The 18,684-nt window shown below is 37.8% G+C and overlaps 2 protein-coding genes across 2 annotated transcripts; one reads left to right on the plus strand and one right to left on the minus strand.

The window, feature by feature from the left end:
- Positions 1–6,376: 6,376 nt before the first annotated feature.
- Positions 6,377–11,557, minus strand: LOC117163679 (organic solute transporter subunit alpha). Its single transcript, XM_033346193.2, has 6 exons — positions 11,293–11,557; positions 9,206–9,401; positions 8,149–8,380; positions 7,784–7,940; positions 7,214–7,354; positions 6,377–6,883 (listed from the first exon to the last, which is right to left on the minus strand). The coding sequence occupies exons 1-6, from the start codon at positions 11,381–11,383 to the stop codon at positions 6,684–6,686; spliced, it is 1,017 nt and encodes a 338-aa protein (XP_033202084.1). The 5' UTR covers positions 11,384–11,557; the 3' UTR covers positions 6,377–6,683.
- Positions 11,558–13,176: 1,619 nt separating this feature from the next.
- Positions 13,177–18,640, plus strand: LOC117163659 (uncharacterized). Its single transcript, XM_033346164.2, has 3 exons — positions 13,177–13,287; positions 15,088–17,170; positions 17,927–18,640. The coding sequence occupies exons 1-3, from the start codon at positions 13,285–13,287 to the stop codon at positions 18,268–18,270; spliced, it is 2,430 nt and encodes an 809-aa protein (XP_033202055.2). The 5' UTR covers positions 13,177–13,284; the 3' UTR covers positions 18,271–18,640.
- The last annotated feature ends 44 nt before the right edge of the window (positions 18,641–18,684 follow it).

Raw genomic sequence — 18,684 nt, forward strand, 5'->3', positions numbered from 1 at the left:
CTTAATAGTTTTATCCTCCGCAAGAAACAACAAGTAACGAAACGAATGAGAAATTCCGAGATAAAATTAAGAATTAAAGAAGCATTGAAAACTAACTACAAGTTGAGCTAACTTTCTATCGGACCATTATGTTGTACAACATTCGTTTTGAGATATATCGTGGCTTGATTGATCGTGAAACTTCTACATTATACAAGGTTTGATAATAAAATCGGTATAGCGTTTACCTTAATACCAACTTCGTTAATGGCAATCCGTGCAATAATGTTTTAAGCAGAGATTCGAGCGTAAAGGATTAATTTGTGGCTGGACGTTCAGACACGGAGAAGCTGTTGCGCAGTGATTGGCAGGGCGCGAGTATTGCATTGAAATTCAAATTAAAATTATGAAATTATCCGGGAAAAAACGAAGGGAACAGAGAGAAGTGGCGGCCAATTTTCGGGCAATTTCGTGGAGAGCCAACTGCCCCTGCCCCCTGCCTTCCATTCTTGTGCTCAGGATCCTGTAGAAAATAATGGGCCACGTCGTCGTCGGCGACCATATGGTCGCGTGGTAGAATGGTCCGGCCCAAGACGAACACTGAATAGCGAAAATTCACGGTCACTTTGACCTACACCGATGCTTCTGCTTACTTTCGGATGATAGATTGTCGGTGATCTGGTCTTTACCATCTTTCTACTTCTACGAAAGCGTCCAAATCCACAGGATGTCTGGCATCCTGCTTTTGACTCCTGATTTCCAGCATTTCCCTGATAGGCATGAAAATTTAGAGCACATAAAGGAGAACATTTTCTACTAGACGTCGGTTTGTCACTTTATTAGCCGATGTCTTTTATCAATACTCTCTGAATTAAATTGTTTGATCAGAGTGATCAGGCTTGTAATTATCACTTGACACGATTTGATACGATTATCTCAGATATCACGAGATTCGGTGAATATGAAGTAGATAAACCGGTCGATCACGTACTTGCACTTTTAGTTTGCCGATGTTATTCTAGTAATTATGAAATTTTAGCTGCAGCCGCTTTTCGAAATTCCACCCTCGTATGATTGATTAGTTAAAAAGAAAAAAACGATGTTCAAAACCCATTGAAATGAATGATGAATAGTTTTCCAGAGTGGCCTGCCAAAACGACCCTTATTCGACAGAAGGAACTTGAAAATCCTAGCGTTCAAACTTTGTTCGTGAGAAAATACATTAAAAAATGAGTGGTTTCTATCAAATAATTCTTACTAGATTGCGGATGTTTATATAATTATAGGAAATTTAACGACGTGGAAAATGCACAAAATATACACAATATTTAGACACATAAAATACCCAAAACGTAGTGCGACATTTGATAGACAAAATAAATTTCTGTATAAATTTCATTCCTATTGGTGTATTCATTCAAAAATATAAATTCACACAAGCAGTCGCAATTTAATTATTACGTTTCAGCATAAATTACGTATTAGCAATTCTAACTTACGAATAGTCGAACAGCGTCGTACTCGAGGTAAACGAGGTTACCATCTGTTACAATTTTTCTAAACCGTATCCGCATCAAATCGGTCCAGGTACTCTCTAACCCCAAGAAGAACCTTAATTTTCGTTTGAAAGCCGGTCGAATCCATCGCTGGATCGGAACTGAGAGGCAACCGCCTCGTTCGTCTCCACCTCCGCAACATTTTCGGCAGGCGACGGAGGCTGCACCTCCGCATGTTTTTTCCGTAAGATAAGTTTGGCCCGCGTGCCATATGTCGACGATCTCGAAAAGCGTTTTCCGATTTCTCGCTCGCGCACACCACAGATGGCCACGCGTCCTTCTCGAGGATCTGGAAATTCTTATTGCGCGCCACGCCGAATTTTCTACAACCGATTCTTTCAGCAAGAAGAAAAAATTTATCCTGGCTCTTTCGCTCGAGTAGCTGTTCTGAACGATGGCTGAGCTCTTCGTCGAAGAGGCGGCATGCGACAATTTTTTGATACTCTGAAAGTAGCGATTATGGGCCATTAAAGTGATCACAGTTGAAGGAGACGTAACATTTTCGGCGATTTTCTGAGTAGAAGCTGTGGTTCGCCTTCCGAAGGAACACCTTCTTATTGCAAGCATTTGTGAGAATCTTAGGGTCTGCCGGGCACTAAGTCGGCAAGATAAAGAAAAGAAAATAAACAGTCTTCTTCTGTGTGATGATTTTCAAGTTTCTTCCGAATGGCTTTTACACCCTTGGCAAACAATGCCGCATTGTTATACCAGCGTGTATAAAATTAGACCTGCCGAATTTGTCGGAATTCCCTACCGAGAATCGGAGAAACTTCGCAACAAATTCGACTTAGAGACGAACAATAGATCTCGATCTCCGTGGAAGTTTATTTTGATTTCTTCAAAAGAAGTCTGTGCATTAGAAGCTACATTATTCGTAAAACTCGGCAATTAAATCACCGTTATTTCCAGAACACGCTTCAGTTTCGCGTGGTCACGAGCGGCTAGTAAAATTCTTAAGAATCCATAAATTGCGCCGCAGAGAGAAATATCCGACTAACGAGTGCACGTTTATTATAAATCATAAAGATAATTACGTTAAGAGTCGCTATGCCAGCTCATTAGGTCGCAAAATATCTTGTCGCGTCGTTTTTTTTCATTAGCCGTTCTACGGCTAAAAAAGATCCCCAAGGCTATCTAGTCGAGACAGAGGGGAAGCCGGCATAGAAAACAATTTGGACGGTGGATCCAGCTCGGCCGCCTTAATTAGTTTCACCGAAGATTACCAATCAACAATTTCGGAATCACGGCGCTACGATTCTCAATCTCTCCTTGATGTCCCCTACTTAAATGTAATTCGACCGTTTTTCTTATGCTACAAAACATATAATTCTACTATCTCATTATTATTCTTTAGAGTTCATCAAGAGTTTTTATTGGGATGTTTAAGAATCTTTAATTAACATCACGACGACTAAAAACATTTTCGGTTTCTTAATTATATAAACCGATACGAAAGATCGTAATTTGAGTAGTGAAATAACAGATCGTCGATCACACGAATAAACCACCTTACGAGAAAATCCTGAAGAGTAACTTTTACTTTAAAAAACGGAGCTAATAATTCACACGATCGAAGATGCATGCAAGTCAAAGGGATTTCTTTCAACCCTTAAACCGAACTTACGAACCGCGAGACCCGAAAGAAACGGTTAAATCTATTACACGTTCGAGGCTCGATCATGATTATGGTTCCGAGGAAAAAGGTCTGCGATGAAAGGAAAAGGAAAAAAGGAGAGACCAGGCAGATAAATGTGGCGAAGGGAGAGGACAGACGGGGGGAGGGGGTAGAAAGGGATAGAAAACATTTTGTAGGCTCGATGGGCCAGGTTGCAGGTAGGCAGTAGACCCTCAAATCGGTCAAAAAATGAGGGGGCACGCAATATACTTTCGGAGCGGTGTGTCACGTCCCTTCATGCTCACGAACTCGTTTAAGATGTTCGCTTGCTCTATGGTCTGACCGTCTGGCAAGAAGGCGATTTGTGGTTGATAATCGCGATTAAATTTCCGTTCTAACTAATTTTAATGATTCCGTCCTGCCATTAGTTGATTTCGTTCTCGTTCCTGATCCCGTGAACGAGCGTAGATTTTAAAGACTGATTTGAAGTTTACGCTAAGCTTCAAACGACCAAAAGAGGATCAATGGAGCGACAGAACCACCAGCTCGAGACTAGTCGTTTTAAATAAAGTTAACCCTAATTGAACGTTCGTAATCTCTGAAATATATTTCAGCAGAAAGATCTTGTATATCGTTTATGATCTTGATTAAACCAAATGCACGTTTGAACCTTAGTGAAAAGCATGTAAGAAGATTGAAGCTTTGCCTAGATATCTTTCCAAGAATTTCCTTCTTTCATCAGCCTATCTGTGAAGGAACGGTTCTTTCGAAATCATGAATTCCAAGAGGGTCTTGCTCTGTAACGATTCACCGAGCGAAACGCGGCTTGTTTCACTTTGTACGTGGTGCATCGTGAAACTTGCCACGTCCTATAATAATAGTTGCAAAGCCAGGTAAAAGCAGTCGCGGCAAAACCTATGAGCGCGACGAGGAATAATAAAGTGGAAGGGAAGTCTTCGTGGAATTTCTTATCTCGAGGATGTTCATCTTCTGCCGGAGAAGCGAAGGAAGAGAGTAGGAACGAAACAAAGGCGGTTGATACGTCCAGACACGTTATCGGAATATTAATATTCGGCCCTTTTACATTTCTGTTGGTAGTACGAAAAGCCGACCCGCCACCCTGGTGACAATCGATCGTCCGTGGTGAAAACGTAGAACGAGAAAAATCGCCGTGCCGCTTCGAATGTAATGGGACACTTCCTGATGCACGCCGGTGATAATTCTTCCTGACATCGTCTCTTTCGAGAGATCTTTGGGACCCGAGGATGTCTTCGAATTTCGAACTTTGTTTCGCCACTCTCGTCCTGCTAGTTTCTCTCCGTCTTAAATCCATAACTCCGATAGATGTAGTCTCCCTTTTCTTTTGTTCCAATAATTTGAAGAAAATTGTCTGGAACTGTGTATGTTGAACGCGCTTTCTTCCCCAAGGTTTAAGAATTGTCCAAACATGCGTATTACGATACCTTGTTTCAATATTTAGTTTCTTGATAGATAAATCTTCGTACAAGAGGTTTCACGAGCCTATTTCCTGTTTGTAAGAGGAGAGCAAAGTTCAACCATGAGGAATTCAAAACCACTCAGTCGCCTTGAGCAATTGGATACAAATCCAAAGAGTCGTATTTTCTCATCTCTGAAAAAGTAAACTTATGCATTTTGTGCAGTTATTCTGACATTGTAATCGCCTGTATTTCGTATATTGTCTCTTTATTTCAATAGTGTTTCGAAATTATTCCATATTTTGGAAAAATTACGAAATGTTATGTAAATTACACAAATCTAAAATATAAACAAAATAAGTTAAAAAGTAAACGAACTAGCACAAAATAGAACCAAATGCATTCAATTAGCGATACATTTTCCAATTCGAGAGCTACGATAAAACATACTTTTCTAGAATATATAATAGAGAAGCATTGGCAGCATGCACGTTCTGAATAGGAAGTCCCATCATGCGTGACCCGGAGTTCTTAATGTTGATTTTTTTACTTAACATGGTTCTATCTCTCCAGCTACCGTAGTCCTTTGCTTCTTTAGAAGGAATTTCATGCAGCTGCACGTGTGTCAATATTCTACGTAGTCCACTCTACGAACAATAAATTATTTATAAACGGGATCAAGAGGAACGTATTGAAGTGAAAATGAAACTTCGAAAAAGGTTAGCCTTTGTTCGGCTATAGGAAAGAGCATCTACTTACTCTGAAAATTGATTCTTTGATATAACGTCTGGGTCTAGAAGACGTTACGTTTCGTCTCTCATAGAAGAGGAGTTTGTCAGCAGGGGTGCAACGATTGCTTGTCTTTCATCGGGCTAATAAAAAACCTGTATTCGAATTCTTTGAATACATAGCTTTGAAACTAAAAAGTATAGGCTCTGACCACTTATTTTAAGCTGACTACCCACATGACGATAATTATGTATCACAGAAAGTTCTTTTAGCGTCTCGTTTCAATGGAGCGACACACATTTTCTTAAACGATTTCTTTCTTGGAGAATATCGCGTTAGAACATCGAAGTGCTTCTTCTCTCTCCAGAAAGCGCTCGAGTACCCTTCAACCTCGTTTCGTAAGTGAGTGCAGGCTGCAAGTCATTTGGTCGAGCATCCCCTGAGATCTGTCAGCCGTCCGTAGGACGTGATAATGCATAGCGACGGTTGTTGAATTCACGCACACGGCGACGTATGGTTGATCTCATATTTTGGCCGACAGCTCCTGTTTCTTCCGCGGTAGAGACATCGATACGTGTGTGTAGAGACTGCGGTAGGCCTCGTTAAGAAGGCGCTGCGATGAAGAAATCGCAACACGGCTCAAGACGTTCCTTCTATTTTGGACAAGATTCGAGACTCTGCTTCTGGTAACTTGATCATGAATTTTTCTCCGTTTTTTTACAACGTATTATTTCTTTACTGATACGGTTCCTAAGATTCCTAACGTAGATGACTCTCGAAACGTCAAGTATTTACGATACAACTTGCAAAAGTGCCGTTGTGTAAGATGGATTACTAGCCCGGACCAACTTTCTCTTTGAAAATTATACTATTTCTTCGTGAACGCGGTTATTACGCGTCATACATTTTGCGCAATCGAATTTAAGCGCCCATAAACAAATCTAAATAGTCGAATACCTATGCTCCTATTACTCGCTATATCAATTACCAATAAATGGAGTACGCAGTTTGATAACTCTTCTAGGATAATTGATGTTTATAGGTAAAAAAGAATCTTACGCTATTTACTAATCAGTATCTTTTGTAACAAGTCACTTATTCACGCAGGTACTATCATCATTGTAAATCTAATCTCATTCACACGTTACATAAATCCTAATTATACTTTCAGATTCGGAACAATATATACTAATATTTTGTCACGATTTGTTTCAAATAGAATCTAATTATCAAATATATCCGTGGCATGAGTAAGCAATCGAAATTAATGAACAAATGGCTGAGCAAATACAAACAACGAAATATCAGTTTGTAGGTAAAAATGACACAGACGAAATTCGTAAAGTCGCTGATATCGAGAAGGAAATCTCACGCAGTCAACGCTGATGGCTGCCTGTTGGCCTCGTTATTATTCGTCGAGTTCGCTTGTTCCATGCTCTTGTCTTTGGACCGATCTGTCGCCTCAACCGCCGTCGTTTCTTCTTCCCTTTCCAGATCGACGTAATAAACGTACCTTGCCGCGTGGCAGAGCAACAGCATCTCGATTAGCATCAAGGCATTGTAGGTAACTGAAATCGGACAGAAGAAAGTAACAGTTCTCGTTTCTTTATCTGGTCTCACGTATGGAAATGTTATGGGAGCCTCGTGTTCTTTCATCGTGCTCCATGTATTCTCAGACCAGTTGCGCTGTTGCTCGCCGTCGAGGAAATTTGAATTCATATTCAAGATTGCGTTCTTAGAATTCGAATGTTACACGTACAATGTCCAACTTGTACGCGAGTACCTCGTGTTTTTAGTTTCGTGGTGATTTTTTTAAACGATTTAGTAAAAAATTAAAAAACTGTACGCGTATTTGTTATTGTCGGTTTTTTCAGACGAAGAATACAAAAAAGGATTACCATTGGCGTAAATTTGTGGCGTAATCGGTGGATTGCAAGGAAATAGGCCTGTTTGCGGTAAGCTCTTCACGATGAACGCTTGTAGCTTTGAAAATAGCAGAACCATCTGGGATACTGTGGTCTTGCGGTGTAGTTTCGCCTCTATGAAATCAGCAGCAAGTTAAAAACGAGTATATCTATCAACACTACGACAGCAGGGGACAATGGGACTTTCCAAGAACTTGGAAATTGCTTTTTCTCGCAAGTTACTTGTGTGGTCTTTCACGCGATAATTGCTAACCTTGAAAGAAGGGAATCGTTTTGGTTCTATTATCGTATCCACCGAGGCTAACGTTTTTTCTCACAACGGCCGACAATTTATAACATGTAACTTCAACTTATAAAATCGAGTTTAAAAATTGTGGAGTGCCTTTTTTCAAAGGGACACGAAGTTAAGGATATGATTCGAAGAAATGGCTAAAAATTGTTTTATAATCGTCCTTCTGTATAATTTCACTCACTGGAGAGAGATAGCAGGGAAAGATTATGCTTGGAGAGCCGTCCTCTCAATTAAGTATGCACAATTTTTACCTGGAGCGACTTCCTGCAGACTCTTCATGGTAACAGTCAGTCCGTATATTCCCAGAAATATGCTGATCACTGTGAATGGCTGGAGATAAATCCCATATTGCGTTGCGAGAGTAGGCTCTTCGATCGACATAAAGAGAGATATGCAATAAATCAGTCCCTGGAACCAATAGACACAAACTTTGGTTAATACACTGGTACACTTCTTCGGAATGATCTAATTGATGTTTAAAAAAACGAATGCTAATCGCAAACCTTCGTGGATACTAAGAAATGGACATTTGACGAGCTCAGGCAAATACTTTTTACGAGACGAGAACGGTTCCGAGCACAAGCGTAAAAAGTCAAGGCGGAAAAGAAGAAATAACCTGAATAATAGGAAGTTGCAGGACTAGTAGTCGGAGCCAGGACAAATTAGCGTCGGTCATCTCAAGATTTGGAAAGGGCAGACAGGGCCAGCAGCAACAGGGACCAACTCGTAATATTAATGGTGGTGTCTTTGTGACCTTTTTACGTCCTATGTAGACCAGTAACAGATACAGTCGATACAGGGCTATCGTTAAAAAGATTTGAGTTACAGCTTCCGATAGCAACTGAGTCCTAGAAATAATTAAAATATTGTTAGCATTGTCGGAATATAGAATAGTTTGCGTATAATTTCAAATATTATTTGTATGCACGAATGCAAAGTACAGTTTGTTCTGTATCGGAGCACGCTCGAATTGAAAATTTAGATTTTCCCTAACGAAGTGATAAATGCGTTCGAAACACGTTGAAAATATCAATGGACATTCCTGATGATGGAATTTTCGTGTTGGTGTCCTAGCCTCGTTTGCATTATCGAGAGGACCCATCAAATTTTAGACATCGACAGCGCAGGTGTGACACGGCCATCAATGCAGGGATTATCTCGGAAAATCGAGATCATTAGCTGGGACTCGGAACTGCTCTTTTATTTTATGGTCGTTAAAAGAAAGAACTACCCGTTTGTTCCGTCTCTTGTGCGAAATTCGATCGCGTCTTCACCTTTTTCTTTTCTGATTTATCTTAAATTTATCTTAATTGGACGTTCCGATTTATCTTATTGTGGATCTCAGCTAAAATTAGCCTATTTTATGTTACGTTATGTTATCACTTTTCAAGTTTTTTTTTAACTATTTTTGATAGGAAATTTATTTCTTCTTCGAGAAAGTCAAATTTGGTAGTTTTTTAAAAATCGATATAAAAAATTGTCATTTTATAGTTTTATAGTGCGAAGAATCATCTTCATTCGGCTTATAAAACGATTTTCAATACACGTACATTACTATACCAAAGCCTTAAGTGATACCTTAAGTACAAGATGTTTTTATATTTTTAAAAATCTATCAATTTTTTAAATATTTTTCAATGAACAGAAGTGTAATGGGAAATCAACTCGTTTACCTTGGCATTCCAAGAGCTGTAAGACTACAGACACTTGCTATAGGATACACTGAGAGGATCATGATACTGTTCGTTTTGTAGGATCTTGTTTCCTTTTGGTAGAAAATATTGTGGAAAGCATCCATGGCGAAGTATAGCGTCAAAGTAGAGAGTATGGTACCAAAGCTCAATAAACCTATACCAAACACATTTAAACCTAAAAAAGGAAAAAAATAGGTATAGAATATGACATAAAAAATTAATACACAATGCTTCTGATTAGCCATTAGATTCAGCAAATTTTGCTCAGATAAACGAAGAATTGCGAAAATATTAATAGAATTTTCTACGTCTAGAAGAAATTCAAGATGATTATTTGTATTATGATAATAATAACGATTACACATATTTGTCCATTGCAGCTGATATCGATTAGCACAATACATGAGCTATGTCATAATGGAAACGATAATAGCTTATAAAACTTAGATAATAAACAGGGATGATTGACCTGGAATAGGATACGGATTACAAATACTAGGTTCTATTTTCGCAATATCTGATAGTGCAATTTTTACGCGATTTGCTAGACGTGTTAGAAAAACATAAGATAAAAAAGTTCATGGACTCATAGAACGTGGTCAATCAATATCTCTCACTCAAATGGTTAGATATCAGATGGTAGCTTTATGTTTCTTTAAGAATTTCTTGCATCATAAAGATTAAGAAACTGGCTGTTACAGAGACGTTACGCAGTAAAGTGTACAATATATTATCATTCGGAAATTGGAATACGATTTTCTTCTATGATTTCTCGGACGTGATTTCTCAAACAGGAAAAATAGTTTTTTATATAAGAAATATACGTTAGAAAATATAGTAGGTTTAAGGATACTCGTTACGCAATCTTTAAGTGTAATATAGAATCGTACTGTGTTATAAATTTCTACATACGATGCAGTGCTACATCTCTACAGTGTATCGCAATTACAAAAGGAGATTGCCTCGCGATTCCCAGCTTGATTGGAGGACAAGATTCAACAAAAAATATTTAATTCCAGATAACGTGACGCACTTACAGTTATAATTTGTGCGAATAACATTTTCTTCTTCATACTGCATGAATTGAGAAAGAAATAATTTTATTCGTTTATTTTATATCAACGATAGATTTTATTTTCATATTAGCGAAAGTTAATACCATTCACTGGTTTGGTCAAATATGTAATTTCCAGAAAGTGTGTACATTATTAATTTGCGTTGTGTAATTTATTATTTGGATATCTTCATTTCGATGAACTTTTTCTAAACTGAAATTTATGTCCTATGAATTGTTCCTATGAAGATATCTGTACCCTCGTTAGTATTCCTCGTTAGTACTCAGGTCGTACATAATAATCGTTTAGAAGGAAGTTTCCCTAGTTTACCGTGTACTAACATATTTAACCTAACATATATTACGATCCTCGTGGAAAACTTTCACCGACGCATTCGCTTCCGCGCATGCTCCGTAGATCAGAGCACGTGAAAGGTTCGACGTCAATTCGGTTGAATAAAGCGTTGCAATATGTATAATTATTGGAAGTAATCGATAAAATGTTGTATGCTAAGACTAAAGACAAATTCAGACATTTTCCAGGATTTAACAAAGAGAAAATTATTTTCATGAAAATTGTTACGTAAACGTGCTCGTGTTTGACGCGAAGCATTGTTTGAAACACTATAATAAAATGTTATTTGCGTACTGTTTCAGAATATTTCGTGGTTTACTCTTTAACGATGCTAACAACCATAATGCAGCCATGCTTCTCAGCTAAATCGTCGTAATCTCTCTCCATCAATAAAATCATATTAAAATACAGAAAAATAATGTTGCAATTTAAAATTAAAATTTTAGTTTTAGTTTCTCCTTTAAACTTTCACATGTCAGGAAGTCTATATCGTCGACATTAATGATATAAAATTAACGTCGAACAGCAGTCAGGCGAATTACATAGTTATCGATACATAGAAAAATGTCACTGACATTTAAATAACATCAACCAGTCTAGAACGAAGAAAAAATTATGTAATTGATAGAAGATCGACCTTTACGGGAAAAAACTTACTTTCTATGTTCTCTATCGCAGAGGGCACGTAATTGTGATCGCAGCTCAGGTTCCTGAAGGAATTGTCCAAATTGTTGAATTCAATCTCCATTTTGGAAATGCGGGGGCCGTTTGTAACGCAGTTTCAGCTCACACTTTCGATCCTTTTTTCTTCGAGGGACTTCCACTTGTAAAACTCGTCAACGGGAGAGGCGAACTGACGCGATGGTCGTAGAGTTTTGAAAACAGCAAGAGTGACGAAGCCGCATTAACTGGCGAGCAGTGAGAGTGAGTTCCCCACTTTTACCTCTATTGGATCGTATTTGTTACAACGAATGGACAGAAAAATCAATAATGTTGTGCTTAGCAATATTTTGTCGATATTTGTTATCTATCTTTCTTATCATCGACCACACCTTGGTACGATTATTTTATATTTCTCTTCTCCCTTTTATTTTCTGTCACTTCTTTCCTCACTTTCCAAAGATTATGTAAAAATTAAGAGCCCAGACCTCGGATTAAATAATTTTGAAAAATTGAAATCATATGCATGTATGTACCAATGGATACATATCGTATTTTGGTGAAAGTGAAAGCCGCTGAGATTATACATGGATACTCATGGCACAGGTACAGAATAGACCTATTGTCACATTGGATCCCGCGCGTTAAGAGTCCATTCTGGATTTCCTTGAGATACGAGATAGCTATATACATTAAACGAATGTAAAACTATTATTACGTGTATTTGAAATAAATATAAATATATATACATATAACATATTTTAGAATGTACAGGTTACTATAAAATATTACCGTGCATATACAAAATTATTATAAATATTAGTATGTAATAATATTTTGAAATGAATAAATATAATTTAATTAACGAACAAAGGAAAATATATAAAAGAAACATCGATGACAGGATTAAGTCGTAATGAGGAAGTGTCACTAATTTGACAAATGTGAAAATTCATGAGTTGTTTGATTTGTCAGAAGTAATATAAATTTACGTTAAATAGTAAATATGTATATTTCATATTTCTACACAGACGACTATCTTTATAGCAAATGGTATATGCATATTTTCTAAAACAAGCTCTCCCATGGTAACCTACCGATAAACGGTGCGTCTATTTTTTCGTATATACCATTCGTGGTATGTAGAATCACCGTTCACTAAGTTCTGTGTGATCAAATTATAACTATTCTACGTCTCGTCTATGGTTATAATGCAATAGCTAAATTCAATCTTAATTCCAATCATTAACGTTATAATCTGTTTTTTATACTGAATCGGTAACGTCGTATAACAATATTATCGACATAGCATCTTTTTTCAAAGTATATATGGACTTACAATTAGTATGTTTATATGTAGCTTTTTGTATCTGGGATAGCTGACAAAGTACTTACATATACGAGCACAATTCAAATCGAAGCTACGAATTACATTTTAATCTATAATTGTATATTATTAATGTCAATATATTTACTGGAGAAACTCAATCGATCAATTTTTTTATCATTTTAAGTAGATTAAAATTATTATTTTGCTTGACAACTCTCACCCAACGAATCCATAGAAGACTTTTCCCAAGCTACCAAAAGTCACAAACTTATGATTCACCATTTTACGCGAACTAGCGCACGACGGTCGATTCAAAATATTCATTCATCCCGAATTGTACATGACTACCGATCTTGCCCGGTACTTTCTTTCTCCTTGAAAATGAAAGATCAAGCCAGCCTTTCTATTTCATATCAGCGACAAGAAGAAAGCGTGTGCATCGTTCGATCACTGTCGGATACTGTTTAAGGTGCCGAAAAGCGGAGGGAAAAAACAAGTGATGGGTTCACCTGCAACGTTCAGATCTATAGATGAACCAAAGCCGCGTGCAGGAGGACAGTCGAAGCAAAATAAGCGGGTGAGATAGAGAGAGAGTTGGAAAGTAGGCCTTAGTCGTTCAGTCAGTAGTCAACTGCGTGCCAAGACGATTGGTTGCCGTAATGGTAAGTTCCTCGGCGGTTCTAGTGTTGTTGTTTCAAAAAAATAATTTCTGTGAAAAATCGAAGTTTCCATCATTCATTGATAGTACAAAACTTCCAAGTGTCTGTAGAACTTGAATGGGATATTTATTTAACATTATTTATTAATGATCGTAACAAGAATCAGTAAGATCCTCGTAACAATTTTCTGATAGCTGTTGATGAATAGCCCGCTTTCATGGTTACGCGAGCTTGATCTAAGTAAATGATCATATCGCTAATGATAATAATAAATCAATAAATTTAAATTTAATCGCTGGGCAATTCTAACATATTACTCATTTCGATTACATAAAAAAATATCGATTGTATGTCACGGTACTTCCGCATGTCGTTACTAATTTATTAATGGAATAATACTGAAAGTTGAATGAGTGATACGTGACATTCACTTTACTATTGCTCGAATTTAATTCCAAATGAGATAGATGACACTTAGAAAATATCTTTGTTAGTGTTTATAAATTTTAAGCGATTCGATATGGCAAAGGAAAACGACGGTATATTCTTTATATAAATGTTTGTTCGAAGTGACATACGTGAAAATCGCAAGATCAATAAGCTCGTGTTAACGCGTGAAAAGGGTCACGTCATCGAAGACGAAAGTGACTTTCGACTTCGAAGATCATTATCGTAAATCATCCAGCGTGTCTAATTTCACTGCTTAACACAATCACTCCACATAATACTTTTTCCATTACACGAAATACTTATAACGCTGTGAAATGGAAATACAGTAAGTACAGTTTTTTAAAACTTCGAGTTATTCCTGGTTTCTCCTCCGATTAAATTTTATCCACGAAGACGAAATGGCAGGGAAGTCTAAATACTTGAACCATTTTTGCGAGGGTTTAAACTCGGTTTAGCCGGAAATCGGCCGGAAAATAATAGTCATTTCAAGAAACGAGCACATAAAAAATTATATAGAAAGTTTTCTGGAAGTCGAAAGGAACGAATGTAGCAAAATCACGTTTCCAGGCCGCTCAACACCTCCAATAACAATTAGTGACAGTATAAATAACAGCGGTGGCATGTTATAAAATACAGCGTCTATTATAGTAGTAATTTTTTTCGATAATTGATACATCTCACAGCGGTATGACAAGCGCTGCCGGAAATTACGATTATGATATCATGTAAATTGTACCTTTCTTTTCTATTCTATATAATTTTTCTCAGATTCAGGAATCGTTCAATTTTTATACTACATTGCATAACATAACCAGGTTATTGGACTTTCTCGATCGGCTAAATAAGTCAAGGATATTTTGCGAGAGCTGTTTTATGAATATGAAAGAGACACGGTGCTGAGTTCAACTGATTGCAATCGTTTCTAGATGTTCGAAGGAAAAAAGCGCGAGCAATATCCATCTTACGTAAACTCGATAACTATTTCATTAAGAATCATTTATATGGGCCTGTAACAGAATTGTAATTCTCGACGAAGATTGAAAAAATGTTAACAATGTTTTAGAAAGAATTTTGATTAATTGACTTTCAACAAGGGAATTGTTAAATAATACGAATGATACAAGTGATCGCGAATATGAACTAGATTTCTGTATTCGTTTCGAGTCAGCGATTACGTGTAAAATTTATTCCGAGAAGCAGTTGCGAACCACAAAGTGCTTTAATAACGTGGAATCGTTAATTCTTCGAATGCAATTGGCATTCAAAATTTTAATCGTAGTTCATCTTGCAATTCTTTGTATAATAAATAAGATAGCGACGATACTTTAATCGATGCAATAATTGTTTGCGCAGTTCGCGGTTTTCTGTTTGCTGCTCCTCTTCAGTCTAGGTCACTGCCAGGACAATGAACTTCCGTCAAGATTCGAGATCGAGAGCTCAATCAACCGTACGATCGAGGAAGTCGAAAGACAGGTTCGCGATGACCCCAGTCTGCCCAGGCTAACTAGACAAGAAATAGTGAATATTCTGGAAAACATCACGTCCCAGGACTTGTACGAATTAGAAGACAAAGAAAAATTTGAAAAAGCGAGGGATTTGTATCAAAGGGCGTTGATGGTTGTCCTCCCTTACAGTGCTAACGAATCACCTGGAAACTTAAGGGACCTTTACACGAAACCACCAATGACGAAGATAATTCCTGATTTTCTAATATCAGAAAATGATAAAGACGAGTCTGACGAAGGGAAAACGAAAAAAGAGAATAACAACGTAGAGAATTCCGAAAGATTAGTTACCGAGAATTTAATAGTAAATCGTAATTCCTATAAGACCATTTCGAAAGAATCTACTACGATGAAGAATCATTATAAAAATCACAGGGACACGTACTCAGAAGTGCGTACGAAGGTGCCTTTAAAGGAATCGTTGAAACTGGATTCCACGCCTATCAGGTTTACTTTCAACCTGGAGAATCTTCAGAAAAACGCGTTCACCACTGAGAAAACGACCACGAGGCAATATCCAATTTACAGAAATAGTGGAAGCAACGACACTGGATTAGAAATTGTTTATAGCACCAGCGTTACCCACGAACCTACCACGAAACCAGCTTCTAAGGAAATTACTATCGACTTGGAAAGATCCAAAGTGAATCAGAATATATTGACATCTAGTCAATGGCGCTACAACGCACCGCCGAGTACCATTATGAAACCAACTGTACCTTCCAAACTCGACAAAATACCGTTTCTTCCAACTATTAACGTGCAGCCTGAAGATCATCTTACTGTTTCTTCGACATCAAGACCAGAAGTCTTAATGAGAGATACCAGTACTGCGGAAAACTTGATGTCGAGTTCTGAAAAACCAACTACCGTTTTTGTGACACCCATGTCCACCGAAACGTCTTCGAAAGTGAAGTATAGTTCCACGTATTCCTTGAATTCTGCAGGATTTCGTCAAGCCGCTACAACGACAACTACTACTAGTACTACTACAACCACCATGCCAATGAGACCAGAGGTGATGGATCTGCTAGCTTCGATTGGCTTACGACCAAGTAACAGCAGCAATGTTGAAGATGTTTATAAGAAGAACAAGGATATTCTTGAGAGCAAAGTACAAGTTCCAGAACTGAATAGTATTCATAGTATGACTTCTGCTGGAAATGACGCAGTATCGATTGTCAACCAAAACGCTTTTGAGAACCCAGGATCTGAGATCAAGAAAGGCGTGGAAAATCTAACTCCGGATGTTCAATTGCTGTTCAAAAAATTCGGTCTTGAAACTTCGAATTTGGCCCAACCCACGACCAGCACCACAGAGAAGACGACAATTAACCTAAACTCGTATACAAACTTCAAGCCTCTGCCTACTTCCAGCGTAAAGAATCAAGAGATGAAGGAGTTCTTGGCTAAATTTGGACTTGGCATCAATGACAATCGAAGACAGAAATCAATGAAACCATCTACGGAAGCTCCATCCGTGATCGAAGCTGTACCGAACAACATGAGAGGGATTTTGGAGAACATAGGCCTGATCTCTAATTCTCAAAAGTTAGCCAAGACTGTGGTAAATTCTATGGAAGACATGGAATCGACAGAGACATCCAAGTATCATGTATTCAAACCACACGAAGCGGCTGTGGATAACGAAGAACAAAGAAACAAGATCAACGAGCTTCTGGATACTGTGAAATTGGTGCAGGAGGGTAAGGCTAACATTCAGAATGTTAAAAAAGTGGCGAACGATTTGCTGCAGACCACGAAGATTCTAAAAGACGGGCCAGACCCGCTGAAACTCGAAGAGATCATCAGGAACTACAACGAACAAGTCAGAAACGAAGTGAAGAGGCAGCAAGAAAACCAAGAGGAGAAAGAAGCAAGCACTGTTACCACCACGGAACAAACTATCTCTCCTTCGAGCATTACGACTGGTATTAAGAAATTTATGATATACGTTTTGGGTGGTACGGAGTTTTGGGTTCAAAAAATCGTTCAGGGATTAACGAAACTTCGAAATCTATTAATTAACGTGTATAACAAAATAATTAGACGAGGGTCTGGTTGACTATCTGATCCCTACTAATTCTGTACCAAAAATTTTCGACTCGTATTCATGCATTTTTTTGTCATCTTTCACTTACTCGAAAGATATAGCAAAACATCTCTTACTACGTTCTTAATTGCTTTCCTTTTCTGTTCTAACAACGTTGATGAGCCTATGTTAAATCTTCTTCTCGCGCCGAAGAAAGGCCGATCTTTCCCACAAAAGGAATAGCTGGGAAAAGATCTATGAAAACTACAGATTGGTCCGAGGTCTATCACTTTCCATTCGCTTGTTAATCTTTCTTGCTAATTGTGAGAAATACTCTGTACATAGAGTGCTAATGTTCCTTTTTCATGACTAATGCTACAGAGAAATTCTGTGTACATTGTACACGTGTTACCATGTATTAACGGAACATTTACTCTTAACGATACATCATATCCTATCTCATTGTATAATATTCATTCTTATCTACAATGTTATTGTTGCAAATTATCATTGAAATCTGAATGCATGCGGTTTCCTACCAATTCTCAGAGTACGTCACTCAACTTCAACATTTCTCAGTCTTACAACTCACACTTCGAACGGAACAGTGTCGAACGAAATTTAAACCCGAATTCATGATGGAACTTGTCAACAGAATCGGCAGATACCACCTTAAGCACTTCCATGACGACAGATTCAGCGACAGCAGCTTCTGATCAATCAAAATCGGCCACATCGATATCACTTGAGACTTCTTCCTCTTCTACCACCGTGTCGACCACGGCCAGCTCGAACCTGATGGCATTAGAGGAGTCTTTCGGTGGTACGACCAAAGAACCTGACACTGCTCTACCTCCGAGAAGGAAGAGCGGTCTCTATTTCCTGGTGGATTGGAATTCGTTTCTCGAAGTCGGTGAAGAGGACAAGGAAAAGATCAACGTGAGGTTTGCGCCAAAAGTTGGTGACAGAACGAGATTCTTATCAGTTACTGTGCCTTAGACATTAACGGTAGCAGAAGTTACTCGTAGTTTAGAATTATATGCTGTTTGTCGCATTCTGAAAATAACAAGTTTGATGATGCGTTTGAAAATCAAAGTAACGATTAATTTTGTTTAAACGATATGTACATACGTAGGAAAATGTAATATATTGTTGAAAGGGATATGAAGGGATTTAACAAATTATAAATGGTTAGTACGTTTTTTAATGGAACAATTTGGTGTACGATGCATTGATTATATATTCATAAAACATCAAGGATAATTGTTACGTTACACGGTTTTACAACACGTAGTTATTTATGCACGTTGTTTGTATTATAATATGTTGACTGAATAAAACGTTTTCTCTAAAGAAAACGAGCAACTAACATTGTTTGACCTACATACTTGTGAAAGTGTACAATTAGCATGT

This window comes from Bombus vancouverensis, chromosome 9 (genome assembly GCF_051014615.1).
Source record: "Bombus vancouverensis nearcticus chromosome 9, iyBomVanc1_principal, whole genome shotgun sequence".
Taxonomy (NCBI): Eukaryota; Metazoa; Arthropoda; class Insecta; order Hymenoptera; family Apidae; genus Bombus; species Bombus vancouverensis.

Coding starts and splice junctions, on each gene's coding strand:
- LOC117163659 (XM_033346164.2), top strand. Junction 17,171..17,926: donor TCCTTCGAGCATTACGACTG/GTATTAAGAAAT, acceptor ACTTGTCAACAG/AATCGGCAGATACCACCTTA.
- LOC117163679 (XM_033346193.2), bottom strand. CDS start 11,383: ATGGAGATTGAATTCAACAATTTGGACAATTCCTTCAGGAACCTGAGC. Junction 9,402..11,292: donor TGCGATAGAGAACATAGAAA/GTAAGTTTTTTC, acceptor TTCCTTTTTTAG/GTTTAAATGTGTTTGGTATA. Junction 7,941..8,148: donor TGCAACTTCCTATTATTCAG/GTTATTTCTTCT, acceptor TATTGGTTCCAG/GGACTGATTTATTGCATATC.